Source organism: Emys orbicularis, chromosome 25 (genome assembly GCF_028017835.1).
Source record: "Emys orbicularis isolate rEmyOrb1 chromosome 25, rEmyOrb1.hap1, whole genome shotgun sequence".
NCBI classification, from domain to species: Eukaryota; Metazoa; Chordata; order Testudines; family Emydidae; genus Emys; species Emys orbicularis.
In genome coordinates this window covers 12403652-12425796 of record NC_088707.1, presented here as the reverse complement: position 1 = coordinate 12425796, position 22145 = coordinate 12403652, and the positions used below count along the sequence as shown (strand labels likewise).

The 22145-nt window shown below is 58.1% G+C and overlaps 1 protein-coding gene across 1 annotated transcript in view; it reads right to left on the bottom strand.

Moving 5' to 3' along the window:
- The window catches only part of LOC135894694 (alpha-2-macroglobulin-like protein 1), an 81392-nt gene that overhangs the window by 6828 nt on the left and 52419 nt on the right, over positions 1-22145 (bottom strand). The window contains exons 21-36 of the mRNA XM_065422832.1: positions 15750-15871; positions 15143-15194; positions 14468-14542; positions 12814-12987; positions 12258-12339; positions 11820-11976; positions 9229-9303; positions 8551-8707; positions 6660-6871; positions 6180-6395; positions 5905-6029; positions 5373-5463; positions 4880-4948; positions 4329-4431; positions 3595-3636; positions 2508-2572 (exon numbers count right to left, since the gene is read on the bottom strand). Of these exons, the coding sequence (XP_065278904.1) occupies positions 2508-2572; positions 3595-3636; positions 4329-4431; positions 4880-4948; positions 5373-5463; positions 5905-6029; positions 6180-6395; positions 6660-6871; positions 8551-8707; positions 9229-9303; positions 11820-11976; positions 12258-12339; positions 12814-12987; positions 14468-14542; positions 15143-15194; positions 15750-15871 (1817 nt within the window). The remainder of the gene's footprint in view (positions 1-2507; positions 2573-3594; positions 3637-4328; positions 4432-4879; positions 4949-5372; positions 5464-5904; positions 6030-6179; positions 6396-6659; positions 6872-8550; positions 8708-9228; positions 9304-11819; positions 11977-12257; positions 12340-12813; positions 12988-14467; positions 14543-15142; positions 15195-15749; positions 15872-22145) is intronic.

The window sequence follows — 22145 nt, the reverse complement described above, 5'->3', positions numbered from 1 at the left end:
TACTCAATGATTTTTTTGCCTCTGTCTTCATGAACAAGGTCAGCTCCCAGACTGCTGCACTGGGCAGCACAGTATGGGGAGAAGGTGACCAGCCCTCTGTGGAGAAAGAAGTGGTTCGGGACCATTTAGAAAAACTGGATGTGCACAAGTCCATGGGGCCGGATGTGCTGCATCTGAGGGTGCTAAAGGAGTTGGCGGATGTGATTGCAGAGCCATTGGCCATTATTTTTGAAAACTCATGGCAATCGGGGGAGGTCCCGGACGACTGGAAAAAGGCTAATGTAGTGCCCATCTTTAAAAAAGGGAAGAAGGGGGATCCAGGGAACTACAGGCCAGTCAGCCTCACCTCAGTCCCTGGAAAAATCATGGAGCAGGTCCTCAAGGAATCAATTATGAAACACTTAGAGGAGAGGAAAGTGATCAGGAACAGTCAGCATGGATTCACCAAGGGGAAGTCGTGCCTGACTAACCTAATTGCCTTCTATGATGAGATAACTGGCTCTGTGGATGAGGGGAAAGCAGTGGATGTCTTATTCCTTGACTTTAGCAAAGCTTTTGATACGGTCTCCCACAGTATTCTTGCTGCCAAGTTAAAGAAGTATGGGCTGGATGAATGGACTGTAAGGTGGATAGAAAGCTGGCTAGATCGTCGGGCTCAACGGGTAGTGATCAATGGCTCCATATCTAGTTGGCAGCCGGTTTCAAGCGGAGTGCCCCAAGGGTCGGTCCTGGGGCTGGTTTTGTTTAATATCTTTATTAATGATCTGGAGGATGGTGTGGACTGCACTCTCAGCAAGTTTGCAGATGACACTAAACTGGGAGGCGTGGTAGATACACTAGAGGGTAGGGATCGCATACAGAGGGACCTAGACAAATTAGAGGATTGGGCCAAAAAAAACCTGATGAGGTTCAACAAGGACAAGTGCAGAGTCCTGCACTTAGGACGGAAGAATCCCATGTACTGCTACAGACTAGGGACCGAATGGCTAGGTAGCAGTTCTGCAGAAAAGGACCTAGGGGTCACAGTGGACGAGAAGCTGGATATGAGTCAACAGTGTGCTCTTGTTGCCAAGAAGGCTAACGGCATTTTGGGCTGTATAAGTAGGGGTATTGCCAGCAGATCGAGGAACTTGATCGTTCCCCTTTATTTGACATTGGTGAGGCCTTATCTGGAGTACTGTGTCCAGTTTTGGGCCCCACACTACAAGAAGGATGTGGAAAAATTGGCAAGAGTCCAGCGGAGAGCAACAAAAATGATTAGGGGTCTGGAGCACATGACTTATGAGGAGAGGCTGAGGGAACTGGGATTGTTTAGTCTCCAGAAGAGAAGAATGAGTGGGGATTTGATAGCTGCTTTCAACTACCTGAAGGGGGCTTCCAAAGAGGATGGAGCTCGGCTGTTCTCAGTGGTGGCAGATGACAGAACAAGGAGCAATGGTCTCAAGTTGCAGTGCGGGAGGTCTAGGTTGGATATTAGGAAAGACTATTTCACTAGGAGGGTGGTGAAGCACTGGAATGCGTTACCTAGGGAGGTGGTGGAATCTCCTTCCTTGGAGGTTTTTAAGGCCCGGCTTGACAAAGCCCTGGCTGGGATGATTTAGTTGGGGTTGGTCCTGCTTTGAGCAGGGGTTTGGACTAGATGACCTCCTGAGGTCCCTTCCAACCCTGATATTCTATGATTCTATGATTCTATTCTATGATTCTATGATTCTATTCTATGATTCTATGTGAGAGGGGGTGCAGGGGGCTGGGGGTGTGTGAGGGGGATGCAGAAGTCAGGGCAGGGGGCTGGGGAGGTGTGGGGGGTGCAGGGGTCAGGGAAGGGGGCTGGGGAGCCGTGGGGGGGTGCTGACGTGTGAGGGGAGTGCAGGGTCAGGACAGGGCCAGGGGCTCGGGGGCTGGGGGGGTGCAGGGGTTAGGGTGGGCAGGGGGCTGGGGTCATGGGGGTGCTCACGCAGGGGGATGGAGGGGGTATGCTCCAATTCCAGCCCCTTCCCCAAGGCCTCACCCCGCCTCGTCTTCTCCTCCTCCCCGGAGTGGTGTGCTGTGGCTCGCTCCTCCTTGCCCCCCTCCTCCTGCAAGGCTGATCCAACTGACCAGAGGGAGGGGCGGTGGGGCGGGAACGTAGCACGCTGGGGAAAGAGGCGGGGGAGAGGCCTCCTCCTCCAAGGAGCAGTGTGCTGCGGCTCCCTCCTCTCCCCTCCTGCTGCCTAGCAGCTGATCCAGCTGATTGGAGGGGGGGGGGGAGGAGGGAACATAGGTAGCACGCTGGGGAAAGGGGTGGGGCAGGAGCCAGGCTGCCGGCAGAGGCTGCCACGGAGTCACAGCAGCCCACAGTGTCAAGTTCTGACCCCACAGGAGAGAGCAGGGGGGCCCCTTTCGACCGTGGGCCCGGCGCCACGGCGCCACTGGCACCATTATAAATCCGGTATTGGGGCCTACGTCTTGAGAGGGCCGCAGGGGTGACTCCATGAGGAGTTGCATAAGACGGAACTCCCTCTCTTTACGCGTTCGAGGTTTGAACGCTTTACAAATTCTGCACTTGTCCGCTTGATGGCCCTCTCCCAGACACCTGAGACAGGAATCGTGGGGGTAGCCCGAAGGCATGGGCCTGCTGTAAGACTTTCAAGGCTTGAAACCCTGAGACGGCATGCCCCAGGGCCCCGCAGGGCAGTCGTTCGCAAGACCGCCCTCAACAGCTAAACTACACCTAATACTATAAAAGAACAATTAACACCTCCTAACTACTAACTATTTACAACTAAGATAAGAGAATGCTAGAGATAAGTGGAACACTTGAAAAGACAAGTGTTGCATCTGAAGAAGTGAGGTTCTTACCCACGAAAGCTTATGCTCCCAATACTTCTGTTAGTCTTAAAGGTGCCACAGGACCCTCTGTTGCTTTGAAAAGACAAGAGACCACTGTTCCAACAACCTTCACAGGCCGCAAGAAGGAACTGAAGGGGGGTCGGGCCGGCAGGGGCTTAAATAGATCGCCATTTCGGCGCCACTCCAGGGGGCTCCCCAGCCGGCCCGACGGGTAGCTGCTAGGGAAAAAGTTTCTGACATCCGTGCACGCAGCATGCGCACACACCTAACTGGAATTGATATGAGCAATCACTCGAAGAAGAACACGGGGAAACCCGCTCCGTGGGCTCCTCTAATCCCAGCCCCATGGTGGGGGGGCACTGCTCCCTACAGCACAGCCTGGATTCCTGGGCCCCACATCCTGCAGACAATTCCACCGCCCCACTGCTGTGGGCCAGGCGGGTTCCTTGGGGATTCAGCCAAGGACATCCCTTTGCTCAGTTCCAGGCCTTCTCCTAGCTCCCCCCACCCCCATTAGGCAGCATTGACTGACACCCCCCCTTCCTTCTCCCAGATCTTGGGGGGGGGCTCCCTGCATCCCCTCAGAGCCGAGCACTCGCCTCACCCACCCCCACTCCATGGCCCTTCCATGCTCCGGTCAGAGCTCGCATGCAGGGCCTCTTGCTCTCTGCCCTGTCCCTGCGCTCTCAGAGGCCACGGACATGCCAGCGAAAGGCTGCGTCTCCACTGACAATAAAGCCCCCAGTGGGGGGGTGTCACACCTACCTGAGCTGCAGGGGGCGCTGTACTCAGCCTCTGTGTGTTCACCTGCAACAACAAGGGCCGTGCACCATGAAAGTAATGACTGCAGGAGAGACTGGGGGGGGGGGGGGCTCAGAGCCCCCCACCTCTCAATCCCACACAGGCAGAGTTACCCCAGCCACAGGGGAGCCCACCTATAGGTCTGACCTGCTAGTGGCAGGGGAGGGGGGTTAACCTCAGATGTCTGAGTGGGGCTGTGAACTCTCAGGCTCTGTCAAGGACCCCTCCAGGCACCAGGGGAACCGTCCTGCCACCTCCTGGCCCAGCACACAGAATTCTGGGGGAGTCTAAGGAACTGCATTGCAGGGGAAATGTGGGGGGCCCTGGAGAGGAGGGCCACACCTGCTCTGGCCATTCCTGCTGGGACGGCTCCAGTTACACCAGCCCCATGCGCCCCACTAGCCCAACAAGCACACGGCTGCCGTGTCCCGCCAGGTGAGCCGACCCCACAGATCAAACCCGGGAACACGCCCCCAGCAGATGTCTCCAGCTTGACCCCCGCAGGCCCACGGCGGGTCGGCTGCCAGCCTCTGCCCAAGTGCTGGGCCAGGCCCGAGCAGGGGGCCGAGATCAGCCATGGACACGGGTGACACGGAGCAGGGGGGATTGCAATGGCACCACCCTCTATCCAGGCACTGGTTGTGCCACAGAGCCCAGGAGAGCGGCTGTAAAGGTGGTGGATCCCGGGCGGGACTCACCCGTCTCATAGTAATCGTACAGTCTCACTGGGGCTGCTCTGAGATTCTTCACCGGGAAATCCTGCTCCAGGGAGAAGGTGAAACTCGCCGCCTCCTTCGTCAGCTACCGAGAGAGCGACAGAGCGAGCGCCTGGGCTGAACGTCTGCACTGGCAACTCGAACCCCCTCCTCCCCGAGGCTCGCACTGGCCTAGCCACTTCCCCCTGCCCCTGCGGCCTGGAGCAGTGAGAAACTGCTCCCCCCAAATCCCTGTTCCACCCCCCTGCAAAATGTGACCCCTTTCATCACACTCAGGACCCAGCTCCAGCTTCCCAACCCTGAGCTCCCCGTCGCTCCATTCACGGCCCTCCCTGGGGTTTGGTTGAGTCTGGTCCCATCTCCCCGTCCTTTATGGATACGGGTCACTTGGAACCAGGGGAGATTTCAGTGACCCCATGCGGTGCGTGTGACACAGAGCCCACGAGAGCAACCGTAATGGGGGTGGAGCCAGGGCAGGACACGCCCTCCCCGTTCACACCAGGCCCCCGGAGCCCTGAGCCTCCCGCACTCACCTGGTCCAGATAGAGCATCACCTGGTCGTTCTGCACCTCCAGCCTCTTCACCAAACGCTGCTTCTCCAGCTAGGAGCAGAGGGAGGAAACGGCTGAGCCAGGAACGGAGGGGCTGGGGCCGGAGTCACTGCTCTGCTGGGGGCTGGGACATGGGGCACCAAACGCCCCCGTGGCCGAGGGGCCTGGCTGCCACCCCCCATGTCAGTCACAGCTGAGCACTGGGTGTCTGCTGGGGGAGGGGCGGGAGTCTAGACATGGGCGTTGTGTTGTAGGGGGAGCTAAGCAGGGTCAGGACCTGCTCAGTGACTGGATGGGAGACCCAGGGCTGCACAGTGCCCCACGGCAGGGGGCAGGGCTCTGCAGGGGGAGCTCCCCCTGGGGGTCAGAGCTGCAATCTGTGCTCTCCTGGGGGTCTGGGCTCTCCCCCATGGATCAGCCCCTGGTTTCATGCTGTGTGACTGGCCCGGCCTGTTCTCCTCCCTGGGAAGCTCACCTGCCGCAGGGAGCTCTTGACGGGGGTGTAGCCGGACGGCAGCTTGACCTCGATGATGGCCATGTTGGAGGCTGGGTGCTCCCCGCTGTACCTGCAACAGGAGCCGTGCGCTGAGCTCGGGGTTTGCCCTGGATACAGACCCCAGGGGGATGGAGGGGGAGGGGAGGCCCCCCCGTCTTCTCGGCCCTGCAGGCGTCTCTAATGCCCTCTGCCTGCTCTGGGCTGGGAGCCCCGCTAGCCCCCGGCCAGCCCTGAGCTCCCCAGGCAAGCGGCCCCGGCCCCAGGAGCTCCTTGGGAGCCAACTGCCCATTAGATCAGCCCCGGGACCAGCCCTTTAGTCCCTGGCACTTTCCAAGGGGCCCCTGCCTCTGCCCCGAGCCCTGTGGGGGGATGGCTCCCCCGGCGATTGATTCCTGCCCCGTCCCGTCCCTGCAGTGGGGTGGCTCTGCCCCGGCCATTTTCCCGCTGCCTGGGGCCTGCCTCTGCCCCCGGGCGCTCTGACCCAGTGAGGGTGAGGGGCTGGGGCTCGTACCGGGCGTGCAGCACGAGGCTGAAGCGGGATCTGGCGCTCTCGGTGCACTCCTTCGGCTCCGTCTCCACCCGCAGGTCAAAGGTCGCGGCGCTCTTTGGGGGCGGCACGTTGTAGCGCAGAGTCAGCTGGGAGACAAGCAAGAGGGTTGCGGCAGAGCCTGCTGCCTCCGCCACAGCAGATCAGAGCCTGGGTCCAGAGCCAGGCGCCGTGGGGCAGGGCAAGGGCACAGCCAGTCACCGCTGGGCCGGCTGGTCCCCAGGGGCTCCTGCACTCACCTGCACAAAGACACAGTCCTTGCCGCTGGCCCGCACCGTGTACTGCCCGGGGATGTCCTGCAGGGCCGCTCGCTGCAGCACCAGCCGGTTGGCGTTCTCCACGTGGAATTGCTGCCGGGCCCCGGCCTGGGAGCTCACCGTCACCGACACAGCCATGCTCGCGCTGTACGTCAGGGCTGCGTATTTGGCCAGGGCCTGCAGGGCCACCACCGTGTCCTGGGGAGGACAGTCACCGAGCTGCTGTCACGCTCTGGGGAAAGGAGCCCGGCTCAGACTCACTGCAGCAGGATCAGGACCCGCCGGGGCGCTGACACCAGGACCCCGGCTCCCAGCCCCTGAGGGCAGGGGACTCTGCACCCAGGACTCCCTCTCCCAGGAAGGGCCCCAGCTCAGCTGCGGAGATTCTGCCCCCGGGGGGATCCTGACCCCTTCCTGCACCCGGCCCCCAGTGCTGGTTTGCCCCGAGGGCAGGGGTGTTACCTGCATGGAGGCAAAGCCCCCAAAGGGTTTCTGCTGCTTGCTGAGCCAGCGGACGATCTGGGTGGCCGTCGCCATATCGGCAGCAGACACATTGGGCAGGGATAGATAGGCCAGGAGCACGTAAGCCGTCATCTCCACCTCCGCCGACGGGGCCTGGTTCCAATAGGGGCTGGGCAGGGCCTTCACCTTCCTCTGCCAGTGCAGCTGTCCCCCTAGGAGAGGGGCCGAGGGAAGGGCAGCCCCACAGCTGCAGTTACAACACAGTGGGTCACCTGTTTGCTTTCCAAAGGCGCCCCAAGGGCTTCCCAGGCCAGAGGGACTCCTGCTCCCCACTGAATGCAGCCACCTCTGGGGCAGGACACGGTAGGTGATTCACAGCGCACAGGAGGGCTACACAAGTGTAACACAACACCCCTGGGTGGGTCGTCAGCAGGGACTGAACCCAGGATGTCTGTCTCGAAACCCCTGAACCTCTGCTGCCCAAGCTACAAGCTGAGCTCCACTGGGTCACGGGCTCTTGGGACCTTGCAGACGGTTCCTGTAACCTATGGCCTGTTTTACCCCAGTGTGGCCCCCCAGTGCCCCCAGGAGCAGAGCCTCCTCTCCCGGGGGCAGGGGCCAGGTATTGCACCCAACACTTTTCCCGCCTCGGGGCGGGGCAGGAGGTGACACACACAACTCGCGGGCACAGACCAGCTGCAGCCGCCGCGCCGGGGCTAGGAGAGAAGGGACTTTTCACCTGAGCCGAGACATGACAGAGCCGCCCAGACCACGCAGGTGGCTCCTCTCTGTGGGGGGACGTCTCCCCAGGGCCTGGCAGGAACCGAGCGCCAGGCCTCAGCTCCCAGCACAGCTCAGTCTGAGCTCGAACGGCGCCGAGGAGACGCACAGAGATCACTGGGGCGTGTTCATGACGAGAGTGAGGGACCCAACCTGGGACTCCCAGCGCCCCCTGGCCTCATGCTGAGGGCTCCTTCAGCTCAGCACTGACATGGGGCAGTGCCACCTCCTGCGTCCCCAGCTGCGCTCCCAGTGGGCCTAGGGCCTCCCATGGGACCTCCCGCCCTATGGGGAGCTGGCCCCAGGCTGCATCGCTCACACCGTGGCTGGGCTGGGAGTGGAACAAACCCAAGAGCATCTGTGCAGGGACAGGCTAGGGGAACTGGAGCTGGGGGACAGGCAGCCTCCCAGCAGGAACACGGGGACACAGGGTGCAGACAAGGGTGAACCCCCAAGGCCTCCTCCCCTGCCCAACTCCCACGCACAGAGACGGCAGGGCCTAGCCGGCCACCAGCCCAGTGCTGCCCGTTCCCCTCCCAGTATTAGCCAGGCCAAGCAGAGAAGCCTCGGGCAGGGACTCCCCAGCTGGGATGTCTCCAACACAGGATGGGGGCTGGGATCTTGAGACATCTCCTCAGGGCTCGGTTACGGCCCGTTCCCCTTGGGAGCTGCCTACGCAAGGCCCTGCCCCACGGGCTCTGAGCCCACTGGACCCCTTCATGCTCCTGGCCCTGGGCGCTTTAGAGGGCTGGGTTGGGACATGGGGCTTTGCCCCTCTAGGTTCTCAGCTCCGATCCCCCAGGCTGGCAGCGACCCAGCCTCGTCCCCCTTCGCTCCGTGCGCTGGGCCCTGGGAAATGGCGGGACGATCTCACTCCAGCTCTGAGGGGAGAAGTGTCCCCACGACAGAGCCCAGCGCGTCGGCCCCTCGCTGGCAGCCTCAGCAGAGACCACGGACTGACTGGGCCACAGAGACCCAGCTCCCCTGCCAGGCTGAGGAGGCCCCGGGGCAGGGGGCACCTGGGTGAGCAGGGCTGCAGGGGGCAGCTGGCCCTGCCCTGTGTCTAGAGGCCGGCAGCGAGGAGAGCACTAGAGCGAGGTGCTGCCGGTACCGGCGCTGACGCTGTGCTGGGCCAGGCGCTGCAGAAGGGTGTCCCGCAGTTCAGTGCTCCCCGCCAGCCCGAAGGCGTAGGCCAGCAGCGCCTGCGTGTAGAGGTCACTGGTGCTCGACTCCCGGAGGCACTGGAGGGCCCTGGTCACCATGGGGTCCTGGGACAGGGGAGACACGGAACAGACTCCCCGTCAGGTTGAGCTGGTCAGAAGAGACCCCCCGCACCTGGGTGTGTCCCCCAGCAACCACCCCATGGGGCCCTCATACCCCCTCCCGCCAGCCTGTCGTCACCTCCCCCGACCCATCCTCCCACCACCACCCGCACCCTGCACCCCACAAGCCTCGCCAGACCCCCTCCCCCGAGCGCTAGACACCAAAACAGCCCGGCCCCTCCCCAACCTGCTGAATCTTCCTCCGACCCTGACCCCAGCCCAACTCCCCACAGCACCCTGACCCCCGCCTTGGTACCAACCCCCCCGACCTGTCAACTTCCCCTCCCCCCTACCAACCCGCCTCTCCACAGTCCCCCACAGCACCCTGACCCCCGCCTTCGTACCAACCCCCCCGACCTGTCAACTTCCCCTCCCCCCACTTCCCCCTCTCCACTGCCCCCCACAGCACCCTAAACCCCCCCGAATCCTGCCGGCCCCTCCCCTGGGACAGCCGGGCTTGGCCTCACCGTGAGCGGCTGCCCCAGCTCCAGCAGCGCCGCCGTGATGTAAGCCGAGAGAGAGAGCTCGTCCACCACGCCGCCCTGAGGGGGATGGAGACACCGGGAGCTGGCTCAGACCGAGCTGCGGGTCACGTTGCCAGGAGCAGGTGAGCCGCTGCCCAGGACAGGCCCATTGGGCCTCAGAAGACCTGGCTCCAGCGCTCCGATTGGCTGGGTTTGGGTCCTGCCTCCTGCTGGGACATGTCAGGCCCATCTGGGTCCCAAACAGCTGCCCCAAGTCATAGCAGCCAGGGAGGCCAAATGGTGGCAGTGAGTTCCACAGGCTACTTCAAGAGAGGCGGTAGCGGCTGCATTGCCAGGGCTGTGCTAGTGCCAATGTAGGAGTCAGGCCTGTATTTTCGCCTGAGATAGTATTTTGGGTTTTGCTTGTCTGTTTGATTCTTACTAATCTGTGTGAAAAAAGGACAAAGACACTGTGCACGTTGCTGCTGCCTGGCCACTCCCAGCTGGGTTTGTTAGTATAATGGGAACAGCTACGAGCAGTTAAAGTGTTACCGGGCATGATGGGAGCACTAGCGTAGCTAGCGGGGTGCAGGGGAAGCAGCCGCTTCCCCCGCCTTTCCAAAAGCAGCCGGAGGAGCGAGGGGGGGACCAGGCTGGCGGCCTGCAGCGCGGCCCAGCAGCCGCGGCCGGGCCGGAGGAGCGAGGGGGGACGCAGGCTGGCGGCCCGGCAGCCGTGGCCAGGCCGGAGGAGCGAGGCGGGACGCAGGCTGGCGGCCCGGCAGCCTCGGCTGGGCCGGAGAGGAGCGAGGCGGGGCCCAGGCTGGTGGCCCGCAGTGCGGCCCGGCAGCCACGGCCAGGCCAGAGGAGCGAGGGGGGACGCAGGCTGGCGGCCCGGCAGCCGCGGCTGGGCCGGAGAGGAGCGAGGGGGCGCCCAGGCTGGCGGCCCGCAGCGCGGCCCGCAGCCATGGGGGGGCGGCGGGCGCGGTCGGAGGAGCGGGGGGGGGGGCGCAGCATGGTGGCTGGAGGAGCGGGGGGGGGGGGCACAGGGGTGGCACAGCAGGGCCGGAGGAGCCATGGAGGGGGAGGGTCGGTGCGGCCGGAGGAGGAGCCAAGGGGGGGCGCCTTTTTTATCTTTGCTCCCCCTCCTCTTAAAAACTGGCTACGCCACTGGGTGGGAGTGTAATATTTGAGCGCACTCTTTAAGACTGCCTCCACTCCTATCTCAAGGCAAGGTCAAGCAACCAGTCGGGAGTGCAAGGAGGGACTGGGGGAAGGTATAAAACACTAAAGGCCAGAGAAAGGCCTGCCCCTGACTGGAGCACTCCTTACCCCTCCCATGGGGTACAAAAGAGGTGGGACAAAGACCCTAGACACACAACCCCCCAAAAGGGAACATGACCATAACTTGTAAGGGGTGGGACTGTGGGCCTGCATTTCAGGTATAAATACGCCTGCTGAGAAGGTGGGGATGGGACATTGGGAAACAAGGCTCTGAGGTGTCAGAGTTATGAGACACATGCTTGCTGGAAACTAACCCCAATAACCATCGCATTGCCTTCACTTCAGAGTTCTGCTCATCTGCTCTCTGTCCGCGTCTCAAGAACCAGGGGAGAGGATGAAGGGAAAGTCGTCTAACAATGGCAGAACTGGACTCCAAGTATAAAACCCTATCTGAGCCCCCCTGGAACCAGAGGCTGGGAAGTTGGTTTGAACTGACATTTGCCAGATTTCCTGTGAAGACCAGGGGCCGTTTCTGCAGAGGCTGAGGGATTCGCCCCTCGCTGGGCAAGTTCCTGCTCATTAAATAGTCCCCCCGTGCGGGAATCTGGACTTTGCCTAAGTTTTGTCTCCCCCCTCTAGCTGCTAAACGGCCAGGTACAGCCCCAGCCCCTCCCGTAGAGTCCCGGCTCCCTGCAAACTCCAGGGCAGTGGCAGGAATCGAGCTGGGTGGGAATTTCCTGCTGAAATGATTTCTCGACAGACGATGCACTTTCCACAAAACCAGAACTCTGTGGGAAAACCTTACTTTTGCTGAAACATTTCGAATTTTGTTTGGGAAAATGGAAACGCAACATTCTGCTGTGGGTTGGCGGGGCCCAAATCGCAGCCTCTCGGGTTGGCAACCTGAACCGAAACCTTCCACTGCGAACCCGTTGAACATTCAGCTGCACCAGCCTCGTGCCCCCGTTCCCCCATGGACTCGGCTCCTTCAGACTACATCTCCCATGATGCACCGCGACTGCCCTTCTGACTGAGCCGCATGGGGAGTTGTGCGAGTCACAAGACTACAGGGCTAGGCTGGGCCTTGCCCCTCAGGCTCTCTGTGCCAGGCAATGGGTGTGGGGTCTGCTCAGTGCCCGCGGGGAGACCGGGCTGTGCAGGAGCCAGGGGGGCTGGGCCAGGGCTACTCCCTCGTTCGGTGCAATAACCTGCTGCCCCGGACGTTTCAGCCATTCAGCCATTGCTAAAAACCCAGGGAAATCCCCAAAACTGACACGGGTCACAACAACCAGCTGCCATGAGGGGCCCCCACCCCCTTCCCCAGCTTGTCCCCTCCTCCCCCATCCCATCAGCCCATCCCCCCAGCCTCCCACCTGCAGGGCGTTGTTCAACAGCTTCCCCACACTGCGGAAGCAGCCGGTCTTCCGCTGGCGGCGCTGCAGCCACCTTAGGGCGTCCTCTAGGTGCTTCTCGTCGATGGAGATGTAGGGCCTGGCCTGGCCAAAGGACTTGAGAACGAAGGCCGTCAGCCTGGGCGGGGAGAGACCCCGTGAGAGGGACACTCTGCAGGAGATGCTGTGGGCCAGGAGGGAGGTGCGTGGGGAACAGGGCTGGGGGTCAGCATTGGGGGGGGGTGAGCAGAGCTGTCAGGGGCGCCCAGAACAGGAACGGGGAGGATCTGGAGTGAGTACAAGGGGCAGAGCTGTGTGGGGAGCAGGACTGGAATAGCAGTGGAGCTGGGGGTCAGGCTGCAGTTTGGTAGGCCCTGCCCACCCAGAGCCCTGACTCCCCCGTGCTGTGCGGCCCCTCACCAGGTGTTGCCCCTGGCGTCGCTCTCCCCAAAGGCGCTGTAAGAGCCGTCGTTGTGCTTATAGAGCAGCTCGCGCTGGTAGCCTGCGGAGATGGGAGAGAGACAGCGAGTCCTGGATCCGCTCACTCCCAGGGCTACAATCCACCCCCAGGCTGTGCCCCGTGGGGCCCACTAGCCCTCCCCTCCCCCACAACGCTGAGACTCAGAGATTCCAGGGGTCGGTTTGAATAGGGAGTCGGAGTTAAGGCTGAATAGGGGCCCTGATCCACCAAACCCTCCAGCGCCCCAACCTGGGGCTGGATCCCAACCAGTGCCCCCTAGAGGGGAAAGGGCTCCTCTCCCATTCCCTGAACCCTGAGTCAAACAGTCATTATGTCCTGGGCCTCAGAATTGGTGCCCCAGAGAGGAAAGGACAAGGATCTCATTCCCTGACCCCCAGAGCCAGCCAGGGCCCTGATCTGGGTCTGGATTGGAGCCTGGGCCCCAGAGGTGGCATGGACAGGGCCCTCGCATGGCCCCGCCATGCCCTTGGAGTGGAGAGGCGGGAGGACACTCACCTCTCCGGAGGAATCCCTGGGCCTTGTCTCTGATCTCCGGGCTCAGCTGCCCGGTCTTCTCCAGGTACTGCTGGGTGTAGATGTTGGGAGCGAACCAGACCATGTTCTCCTCTCCATTATCATCAGACATGCCCAGCAGGCGGTCTATGTTCTGCAGAGCCGTGGCCATTATGTCTCCGGGCACCAAGGGAGTTGGGGGAGCAGAGAATTACCAGGCTGCACAACAGCTGCCCTGTCCCTAACACCACGTCTGTAGAGCCCTGGCACGCGAGGGCCCAGAGACCCCAGTTTGATTCAGGCTGGGTGGGGTTACGTGGATAGAATCATAGAATATTAGGGTTGGAAGAGACCTCAGGAGGTCATCTAGTCCAACCCCCTGCTCAAAGCAGGACCAATCCCCAACTAAATCATCCCAGCCAGGGCTTTGTCAATCCGGGCCTTAAAAACCTCTAAGGATGGAGATTCCACCACCTCCCTAGGTAACCCATTCCAGTGCTTCACCACCCTCCTAGTGAAAAAGTGTTTCCTAATATCCAATCTAGACCTCCCCCACTGCAACTTGAGACCACTACTCCTTGTTCTGTCATCTGCCACCACTGAGAACAGCTGAGCTCCATGCTCATTGGAACCCCCCTTCCGGTAGTTGAAGGCTGCTATCAAATCCCCCCTCACTCTTCTCCTCTGCAGACTAAATAAGCCCAGTTCCCTCAGCCTCTCCTCGTAAGTCATGTGCCCCAGCCCCCTGATCATTTTCGTTGCCCTCCGCTGGACTCTCCAATTTGTCCACATCGTTTCTGTAGTGCGGGGCCCAAAACTGGACAGAATACTCCAGACGTGGCCTCACCAGTGCTGAATAGAGGGGAATAATCACTTCCCTCGATCTGCTGGCAATGCTCCTACTAATACAGCCCAATATGCTGTTGGCCTTCTTGGCAACAAGGGCACACTGCTGACTCATATCCAGCTTCTCGTCCACTGTAACCCCCAGGTCCTTTTCTGCAGAACTGCTGCTTAGCCAGTTGGTCCCCAGCCTCTAGTGGTGCATGGGATCATTCCATCCTTAGTGCAGGACTCTGCACTTGTCCTTGTAGAACCTCAGATTTCTTTTGGCCCAATCCTCCAATTTGTCTAGGTCACTCTGGACCCTATCCCTACCCTCCAGTGCATCTACCTCTCCCCACAGCTTAGTGTCACCCATGAACGTGCTGAGGGTCCAATCCATCATCCAGATCATTAATAAAGATGTTGAATAAAACTGGCCTGAGGACCGACCCCTGGGGCACTCCACCTGATACTGGATGCCAACTAGACATTGAGCTGTTGATAACTACCCGTTGAGCCCAACAATCTAGCCAGCTTTCTATCCACCTTATAGTCCATTCGTCCAATATTTGGTGATGAATAGCCAAGACGCCAATGCCCTGGCACAGCTTCATGGCATCACCGCAGGAGTCTATTGCCCTCACTGGGGACGAGGCCCTGGAGCACAGACTGCAGGGACCAGTCCTGCCCTGGCTTCAGACACCCACAAGATCTCATTGGTCTTTTCCAGCCGTGATGCCCCGGCCTCTCTGATCAGAGCGCTGGGTCACAGACGGGCTGGCTGGCAAAGGGCACCATGCCCTGGCAGGGATGGGGCAGGAGAATTCCTTACCGTGGACAGTCACATGGGCCCGCTCGGACCCCGCCAGGACGTTCGCAGGCAGCTGTAAGGAGATTTCTTCGGAGGCTGTGTAACACGAAGGCAAAGACACACCCTTAAAGGCCCGTTGGGCACCTGCCCCTGCCTCCAGCCAATCAGATCCCTCCATTCCTCACCATCTGGGGCTCTCGCCCAGTCACAGCCCCTCTCTCAACCCCAAGCTCCCCCCGCCGTGGCACATACCTGCCCTTGAGGGCGAGGGCTGGGGGTTCTCAGCGGAGGGTCCTGCCTGTGGGAGTCGGTCCCTCTCCTGACCCCAGAGAGCCGGTGTGACGAGCTCTGCAGGGAGCATCGTACACACGGGGGCCAGGCTGCAGGGGAGAGGAGCTGGCAGAACAGGGGCCCAGTGAGACTCGGGAGCAGGAGCCGGACGTGCTCGAGCCTTCGGCCCATGGCAGACAGTTCCATAACTGCCCACTAGGGGGTGCATCTTCCCCGGGCAGCTGGGCCTGGACCCTGTCCCAGGCAGGACATTGGCCTGGATGCCCCCTGGTCCGGTCCGGCCTGGCGGCTCCTGTGCCCCGAGCTGGGCCATCCAGTGGCTCAGCCATCACTGACGTGCCACAGCCAAGAGACGCCCTGCGTTAGTGACACCCACTGAGCCCCGCACAGGTGCTGGGATCCTACCTTCCTGGCAGAGCAGGGAGCTGTGTGCCTTCTCCTCCAGGATCCCCCCCGGCTGTGGGGAAGGAGCATCAGAGAGAAGGTCAGGAGAAGGGACCGCGCACGTCACAGCCTGACAGGGCCTGCTGGGTCAGCCAGTGCCCCTAGCCAGGGCAGGATCATCCCCTACAGCCCGTGCTGTGGGGCTCGGGCACATCCAGCTCTCAGCGCCCCAGCGATGGGGCTCTCGTCCCTTCCCCGGGGAGACTGTTCCCAGCCCAGCAGATCTCGTGGCTTCTTCCTCTTCAGCGCGGAGCTTCCTCTGCTAGTTCCCTCCGCCCCCTCGAGCCCTCCCGTGTGTCACACTCAGCCACCCCCCTTGGGGCTGACCCCCGTCTCTGTCTGCCCCAGGACTCTCCCGCCAGCTCCCTGATCTTGCTGGGATGGGGCCGCATGACGGGGCAGTGCAGGTCGGGGTCCAGGATGCGGACGGCACGGTGCTGGGGTATTATTTTCTGTGGCAGGACAAAGAACAATCACAAGTGCAGACTTGGCTCATGGCTACCAGAGGATGAGACCCAGGCATTGGATCTCCCTCCGCTCTGCCCAGAGGCCCTGACCAGACACTGACCTGGACCAGCAGGGGCTTTATCACGGTGTCCACTCTGCCCTGGGCTGGCACCACAGCCAGCTCTGTGCCGCACAGCTCCTCGGTGCGCAGAGCCTCGGTGCTGACGGTGAAGTTCACCTCCCCTGCAGAGCAAGGTGGGAGACGCCCCCGTTAGACAGACCAACGGCCCTGCCCGAAGGAGACAGGACCCCGGGTCTGAGTGGGGGGAGGATAGTGGAAGGGGGAGGGGAGAGGGTGGTGAAGAAGGGAGAGAAAAGCAGAAAAAGAAAGAAAATGGACAGAGAGAATGGGGGTGTGATAACTGAAGGGGGAGGTAGCTCCCTTTGATGGACACCCAGCCAGCCAGTTAGATGTAAAATCCCTCTTGGTGGCTGTTCTCTGGTTGCTTTACCTGTAAGGGTTAAAAAAGTCCCCCAGGTAAAGAAAAGGTCACCTGACCAAAAGAGCCAATGGGAAGGCTAGAACTTTTTTAAATTGGGAAGGAAGCTGCCCTGTGTGTCTGTGGTTGTTCTCCGACTCCGGAGAGGGGGGAACAGAGCAAAGGCAGGACCATGATTACGCTATGAGCAGCTTTAAGCCAGGTCTGAGAAATCATCAGATTGTACCTGGAAATACTGATTTGAACCCCCCCAAATGTGTAAGTAAATTAGGAATGTTTAGAAAGACGCAATTAGGTTTTTTTCTGTTTATTTTTTTAAGGCTTGTGGACTCCTCTGTGCTAAACCCAGATGCTTTTGTTTGCTTGTAACCTTTAAGCTGAAGCCCCAAGAAAGCTATTTTGGGTGCTTAATTTTTGGAATTGCTCTTTTAAAAACTAGCAAAAGCTGAAGTTCCAGATGTATTTTCTTCCTTTTTGTTTTTAATAAAATTTACCTTTTTAATGAACAGGATTGGATTTTTGGTGTCCTAAGAGGTTTGGGCATGTTGTTTGATTAGCTGGTAGCCACAGCTAATTTCCTTTGTTTTCTTTCTCAGCTCTTCCCCGGAGGGGGTGTGAAAGGACTTGAGGGAGGAATTCCCAAGTGTTCCTTCCTGGGTTCAAAGGGGTTTTTTTGCATTTGGGTGGTGGCAGCGTTTACCAAGCTAAGGTCAGGGAAAAGCTGTAACCTTGGGAGTTCGATACAAGCCTGGAGTGGCCAGTATTAACTTTTAGAATCCTGGGGGGCCCCACTTCTGCACTCGGCATGCCAGAGTGGGGATTCAGCTTTGACATGGTGGCAGAGCGGTGGGATCATTTTGAACCAGAAGCACAGACTTCAGGATTTTAAAAGGACTCATTTTTCCTTTTGGCTTCTTTTCTTTTCTTTTCTTTTCTTTTCTTTTCTTTTCTTTTCTTTTCTTTTCTTTTCTTTTCTTTTCTGCCTGAGGAGGAACAGGCACGCCAAAGGATTAGCCTGCAAAGACAGGGAGTCCAACTTTTTTTTTTCTTTTCTAACTTCGTGGCAATGAAATAGTTAGGCTAGAGTAGGGCAGCCCAGTGCAGAAGGTTGAGGTCGGGCACGAAAACCCTAGAGCAACCAGTCTTCCCAAGGCGGCTCGCCACGGAGAAGACAGATCCAGATCAAGCCCAGACATCCAGCTCCATGACAGAAATGAAGGGAGGGGATGGGGGACCGGGAACTTCCCAGAAGGGAAGGGTCAGCCCTGCCCCGACCAAGATCCAGATGCAAAGCTGGAGGGATGCCCTTAACCCAGACCGAGTTTTGACTGCGTAAGACAGGGATTTCTTCCTACAGATGATGCGCTTGGAAGCAGAGGACAAAAGAGAGGTGAAGTGCTTGGAGTTGGAAGCGGAGGAGAGGAGACAGGCGAAGCGCTTGGAGGCAGAGTTAGAGCTGAAGCGCTTAGAGCTGGAAAGGGCTAAGCTGGGTCCACCATGTAACTCTAACAGTCCTTCTCCAGGTACCGCTCCCCATTCCAAGAAATTCCCCACATACAAGGTAGGCGATGATACAGAGGCCTTCTTAGAAAATTTCAAAAGGGCCTGCCTTGGGTACAACACCCCTATAGACCAGTATATGGTGGAGCTGAGGCCGCAACTCAGTGGACCCTTAGCAGAGGTGGCAGCTGAAATGCCTAAAGAACACATGAACGAGTACAAAATTTTTAAACAAAAGGCTAGAATTAGAATGGGGCTAACACCCGAGCATGCCTGTCGGCGGTTCAGAGCCCTAAGGTGGAAACCAGACGTGGCATTTTCCTGACACACCTACCACATTGTGAAAAAATTGGGATGCCTGGATATCAGGAGCAATTGTTAAATCTCTGGAAGATCTGTCTCTCCTAATGCAAATGGAGCAGTTCTTAGAGGGTGTTCCTGAGAAAATAGAAAGGTACATCCTAGATGGGAAGCCCAAAACTGTAATTGAGGTGGGGGGATCGGAACCAAATGGGTGGAGGTTGCGGAGAAGAAGAAAGCTAGTAGCAGTTGGTGGGGGTACCATAAGGGACAACCCGAGACAACACCCCACCGTCAGAGTCAGCCCAAGGCCCCACCTCACAAGGAGGAGCCCTCCACACAGCCAGGGAGACCCCCGATGCCCTCTTGTCCCACCACCCCACTCTCCAACCACCCGCCTCGCCCCAGCCCACAGTCAGCTGGGTGATGTTTAAATGTAATAAGCTGGGGCATGTGAAGGACAACTGCCCCAAGAGCACCAGCCGACTACAACTCATCACCCCGGAGTCCCACCAAGAACCTTGAGGCCCAGATGTCTCGCAAATACCCCCAGAGCGAAGGGAAACTGTGAGTGTGGGCGGGAGGAAGATTACTGTGTGGAGAGACACTGGCGCACAGGTGTCAGCTATCCGCCAATCCCTGTTGGACCCTAAATTCAGCAACCCAGAGGCCCAAGTGATGGTGCAACCCTTTAAGGCCAACTTTTCTAACTTGCCTACAGCCAGGTTGCCTGTCCAGTAGAAGGGCTGGTCAGGAATACGGACTTTTGCAGTCTATGACAATTATCCCATTCCCATGCTGCTGGGAGAAGACTTAGCCAACCACGTGAGGCTAACAAAAAGGGTGGGGATGGTCACCCGCAGCCAGGCTAAACAGGCCTCCACACCTAACTCCATTCCTGAGCCTCCTACAAGAGCCCAGTCTGTGTCCCCAGATACCACAGGCCCGGGGACCCAGCCAGAGATGGTGGAACCAGACCCCAGACTAGAGTCTATGGCAGCAGTTGTAAATTCAGTTCCTGGAACCCAGCCAGAACCAGCCCAAGGATCGGAAGTGGCGGAGCAGTCAGCACCAGAGCCCATGCCTGCAACCCCATCAGAGTCGGGGAGCCAGCACCAAAGGGTGCCATAGAGTCTGCACCTGCAGCAGCAGCTAAACTGGTGCAAGAGGCTCAACCGGAGCCTGAAAATACAACCTAGTGCACCAGCGGAGAGCGGTTCACAGTCAACGGAAACAACCCCATTACCTGCATCGCTTCCAGTGGGAGCCAGCCCAGGTCCACCACCCAGTGAGGAACTAATGTCTCCAGCCTCAAGGGAGCAGTTCCAGGCAGAGCAGGAAGCAGATGAGAGACTCAAGGGAGCTTTGATGGCGGCACGGAACGACCCACCGCCTCTCAGCTCTTCTAACAGGTCCAGGTTTGTTATAGAAGGAGGACTCTTACAAAAGGAGACCCTTTCTGGTGGGCACAAGGAGGACTGACATCCTCAGAGACAGTTGGTAGTTCCAACTAAGTATAGGGAAAAGCTCTTGAGCTTAGCCCACGATCACCCTAGTGGCCATGCTGGGGTGAACAGGACCAAGGACCATTTGGGGAAGTCATTCCACTGGGAGGGGATGGGCAAGGACGTTTCTACCTATGTCTGGTCTTGTGAGGTGTGCCAGAGAGTGGGAAAGCCCCAAGACCAGGTCAAGGCCCCTGTCCAGCCCTCCCCATAATTGAGTTTCCATTTCAGCATGTAGAGTGGATATTCTGGGTCCTTTCCCTAAGAAGACACCCAGAGGAAAGCTGTACATACTGTCTTTCATGGATTTTGCCACCCGATGGCCGGAAGCAGTAGCTCTAAGCAACACCAGGGCTAAAAGCGTGAGCCAGGCATTGGCAGACATCGTTGCCAGAGTAGGTTGGCACTCTGACATCCTTACAGATTCAGGAACTGACTTCCTGGCAGGGACCATGAAACCTCTTTGGGAAGCTCATAGGGTGAACCACTTGGTTGCCACCCCTTACCACCATCAAACGAATGGCCTAGTGGTGAAGTTTCATGGGACTTTGGGGGCCATGATACGTAAATTCGTGAATGAGCACTCCAATATGTTGCAGCAGTTACTCTTTGCTTGCAGGGCTGTACCACCTCCCAGTTTGGGACTTTCACCCTTTGAACTCATTTATGGCCACGAAGTTATGGGGCCGTTACAGGTGGTGAAGCAGGAATGGGAGGGGGTTACATCTTCTCCAGGAACTAACATTTTGGACTTTGTAACCAACCTGCAAATCACCCTCAAGGACTCTCTAGCCCTTGCTCGAGAAAACCTACAAGATGCTCAACAAGAGCAAAAGGCCTGGTATGATAAACATGCCAGAGAGTGTTCCTTCAGAGTAGGTGACCAAGTCATGGTCCTGAAAGCGCTCCAGGCCAATAAGATGGAAGCACTGTGGGAGGGGCTATTTATGGTCTGAGAGTGCCTGGGAGCTGTTAATTACCTCCTAGTGTTCCCAGACCCTACCCTAAAACCTAAAGTATACCAGGGTAATTCTCTAAAGCCCTTTTATTCCAGAGAAATCAAAGTTCTCCAGTTTACAGCCCAGGAGAGAGATGACGCTGAGTGGCCTGAAGGAGTCTACTATAAAGGGAAAAGCAATGGTGGCATAGAACAGGTGAGCCTCTCCATGACCCTTGGGGATAAGCAGCGACAGCAAATCCAGGAGCTGTGCACCAGCTTCACGCCAATGTTTTCAGCCACTCCAGGACAGACAGAACAGGTGTACCACACCATTGACACAGGTGATGCTCGCCCAATTAGAATAATAGAAATCTAGAACTGGAAGGGACCTTGAAAGGTCATCGAGTCCAGTCCCCTGCCTTCATAGCAGGACCAAGTACCATCCCTGACAGATTATTTTTGCCCCAGATCCCTAAATGGCCCCCTCAAGGATTGAACTCACAACCCTGGGTTTAGCAGGCCAATGCTCAAACCACTGAGCTATCCCTCCCCCTACTGGATAGCTCCTTAAGCCAAAACCACAATAGAAAGGGAGCTCAAGGACATGTTACAGAGGGGTGTAATCTGCCCCTCTGAGAGTGCATGGGCATCTCCAGTGGTTCTGGTTCCCAAACCAGATGGAGAAATCTGCTTTTGTGTAGACTACCGTAAGCTAAATGCTGTAACTCGCCCAGAAAACTATCCAATGCCACGCACAGATGAGCTGTTGGAGAAACTGGGATGTTCCCAGTTCATCTCCACCTTAGACTTAAGTAAGGGGTACTGGCAAGTGCCGCTAGATGACCCAGCCAAGGAAAGGTCAGCCTTCATCACCCACGTAGGGCTGTATGAATTTAATGTGCTCCCTTTCGGACTGTGAAATGCACCCGCCACCTTCCAGAGTTTGGTAGATAACTTTCTGGCTGGATTTGGGGAATTTGTAGTTGCCTACCTTAACGATGTGGCTATATTCTCAGATTCATGGGCAGAACACCTGGAACACCCTCAGGCTGTCTTCCAGCGCATAAGGGAGGCAGAATTAACCGTAAAGGCCAAAAAGTGTCAAATAGGCCTAAACAGGGTAACATACCTTGAATACCAGGTGGGTCAAGGTACTATCAACCCCCTACAGGCTAAGGTAAATGCTATCCAAAATTGGCCTGTCCCTAAGTCAAAGAAGCAGGTCCAATCCTTCTTGGGCTTGGCCAGGTATTACCGATGATTTGTACCACACTACAGCAAAAAACTTTCTGAGTGGGAAAGTCACTGGTCAGTCTCAGAAAAAGAATGTTACGCCATTGTGTATGCTCTGGAGAACCTACGCCCATACATTTGGCGTGTATGGGGGGATTTGATAGCAGCCTTCAACTACCTGAAGTGGGGTTCCAAAGAGGATGGAGCTCGGCTGTTCTAAGTGGTGGCAGATGACAGAACAAGATGCAATGGTCTCAAGTTGCAGTGGAGGAGGTCTAGGCTGGATGTTAGGAAACACTATTTCACTAGGAGGGTGTCATAACTATAAAGGGAAGGGTAACAGCTCTCCTGTGTACAGTACTATAAAATCCCTCCTGGCCAGAGACTCCAAAATCCTTTTACCTGTAAAGGGTTAAGAAGCTCAGGTAACCTGGCTGACACCTGACCCAAAGGACCAATAAGGGGACAAGATACTTTCAAATCTTGGGGGGGGGGGAAGGCTTTTGTTTGTGCTCTTTGTTTTGGGGGTTGTTCGCTCT